The sequence below is a fragment of the Austrofundulus limnaeus genome, unplaced genomic scaffold, assembly GCF_001266775.1.
Source record: "Austrofundulus limnaeus strain Quisiro unplaced genomic scaffold, Austrofundulus_limnaeus-1.0 Scaffold234, whole genome shotgun sequence".
NCBI classification, from domain to species: Eukaryota; Metazoa; Chordata; class Actinopteri; order Cyprinodontiformes; family Rivulidae; genus Austrofundulus; species Austrofundulus limnaeus.
In genome coordinates, this window is record NW_013952636.1 from 286,068 (window position 1) to 287,925 (window position 1,858).

The window sequence follows — 1,858 nt, forward strand, 5'->3', positions numbered from 1 at the left end:
AAAAAGCTAGTTAAAAGAAGCAAAACACTAACAGCTAAACAAAGCACAATGCTAGCTAAAAGAAGCAACATGCTAACCTCAAGGTGCAAAATGCTAACTGAAAGAAGCTAAAACAATCATAGCTAGCTACAAGAGGCTAAACATAGCAAAAAGCTAGTTAAAAGAAGCAAAACACTAACAGCTACACAAAGCACAATGCTAACTTGAAGCAAACTGTTAACTAAAAGCAGAGCACTAGCTAAAAAGAGCAAAAGGCTAAACAAAAGAAGCAACGAGCTCACTTCAAGATTCAAAATGCTAACAAATTACAAGCTGAAACACAATAGGAGCTAGCTACAAGAAAAACATGACTAAATGAATGAATATTGGCTTAAAATAGCAAAAAACTAGCTAAAAGAAACAAAATGTTAGCTAAAAGAAGCTAAATACAATTGAATAGTAGCTAGCCACGAATGCAAAACATAATCTAAAAGAAAAATATTAGCTAAAAGAAGCAAACTGATAGATAAAAATAGAAAGACCCAAGCTAAACGAAGGTTAAACGAAAGCCATCCATCTTAAAGGCCAAAATAAGAAAACATTGAAAAACAGCTAAAAACCTAGCTGAATCTAGCAAAAACAAGAATGCTGAAGTAGATTTAAAAAAAAAGACTGTCTCAAAGAATTAAAGAGATCTCAAAGTATTGAGAAAGATTAAATATTCTGAGAAGTTCAAAAGTAAAAAAAGAAAAGTCTTTGCATTCCTCGACTCATTCAGGAGAGGTGGGGGTYGTATGATTTTGCTGACTCAGCATCACTCGGTGTGTTTTCCTGCTCTCACCCATCATTCTGCTGTAGTCTCGACTGTAGTAGAAGAGCAGCTCCTGGTCCGGGTGGATCTCTGTGGTCGTGCAGAAGAAGAGTTTACCGTTGGCGGGATACGCCACCAGGTTCTGCTCTTCGTGGGTCCTGAACACACAAACGCGTCGTATTTTAGCACATTTTTTATTTGAAACGACACAGAGCATCGAGAAACGTTCGTACCTGGCCTTCCGGACGAACATCATCCAGTTGCATTCGTTCTCGTTGGTCGTCACGATGTAGAAGTCCAGCACGTTGTTGTGGTACATCTGAAACACAGCACGCTGGTTTTTGTTTTTTTTTTACATCTTTTATTAACTTCATCTGCAGAAGCAACATTTTAGACCACAGCTCCAGACCTTCCATATCTGAGGCGTCTCCTTTTCCGGCCAATCGGAGAGATCCACGTTGCTGCAGTGTTGACCCACCACCGGTCCAAAGCAGGTCCTCGGAGGAATGCCGTCCCGGGCAAAAACTCCTGAAACGTTCAGATCCTTTGAGCACAACTGCGGCCGTGTTGATTACCAACAAATACAAACGACAAAATCTCACCGAGGGGTTCGTCGGCCACTGAGATGCGCAGGCACAGAGGACGGGGCAGAGACAGGCGAGCCCTGCTTTGAATCGGCGCATCGGGGACAAAAGTGACGGGGCCGTGTTCCGGACAGTCTGAGGTATACGAGCGCTCGCACAACGTGCACCCTGCAAGAAGACATTAGATATTTACACTCACCACCCGAGCCCTTTCAAAATAAAACCAGGGTTCTACAGTGCGACTAATCCGGTACACAGTGAATCAACCGTGTTTGTTTGTTTTTGGGTTTTTTTGAAAGTCAGAACTTGTTTGCTCTGCAGCAAATCACTCCAGCAGGAAGCTCATGTATGGCAGGCCGCTTCGACATATAATCGGCTTCACCACAGTTACGTTCCAGGTTCTGAAAATGGTTTTATAATGACACAGCTTAGTTTTTTTTAGTAACAGATGCATTAAATTCAACTAATACAAATTAAATTAAAT

The 1,858-nt window shown here is 41.5% G+C and overlaps 1 protein-coding gene across 1 annotated transcript in view; it reads right to left on the reverse strand.

Annotated features, from left to right (window-relative positions):
- The window catches only part of prdm4 (PR domain containing 4), an 11,851-nt gene that overhangs the window by 5,202 nt on the left and 4,791 nt on the right, over positions 1 to 1,858 (reverse strand). The window contains exons 5-8 of the mRNA XM_014019844.1: positions 1,393 to 1,542; positions 1,200 to 1,318; positions 1,024 to 1,109; positions 821 to 948 (exon numbers count right to left, since the gene is read on the reverse strand). Coding sequence (XP_013875298.1) covers positions 821 to 948; positions 1,024 to 1,109; positions 1,200 to 1,318; positions 1,393 to 1,542 — 483 coding nt within the window. The remainder of the gene's footprint in view (positions 1 to 820; positions 949 to 1,023; positions 1,110 to 1,199; positions 1,319 to 1,392; positions 1,543 to 1,858) is intronic.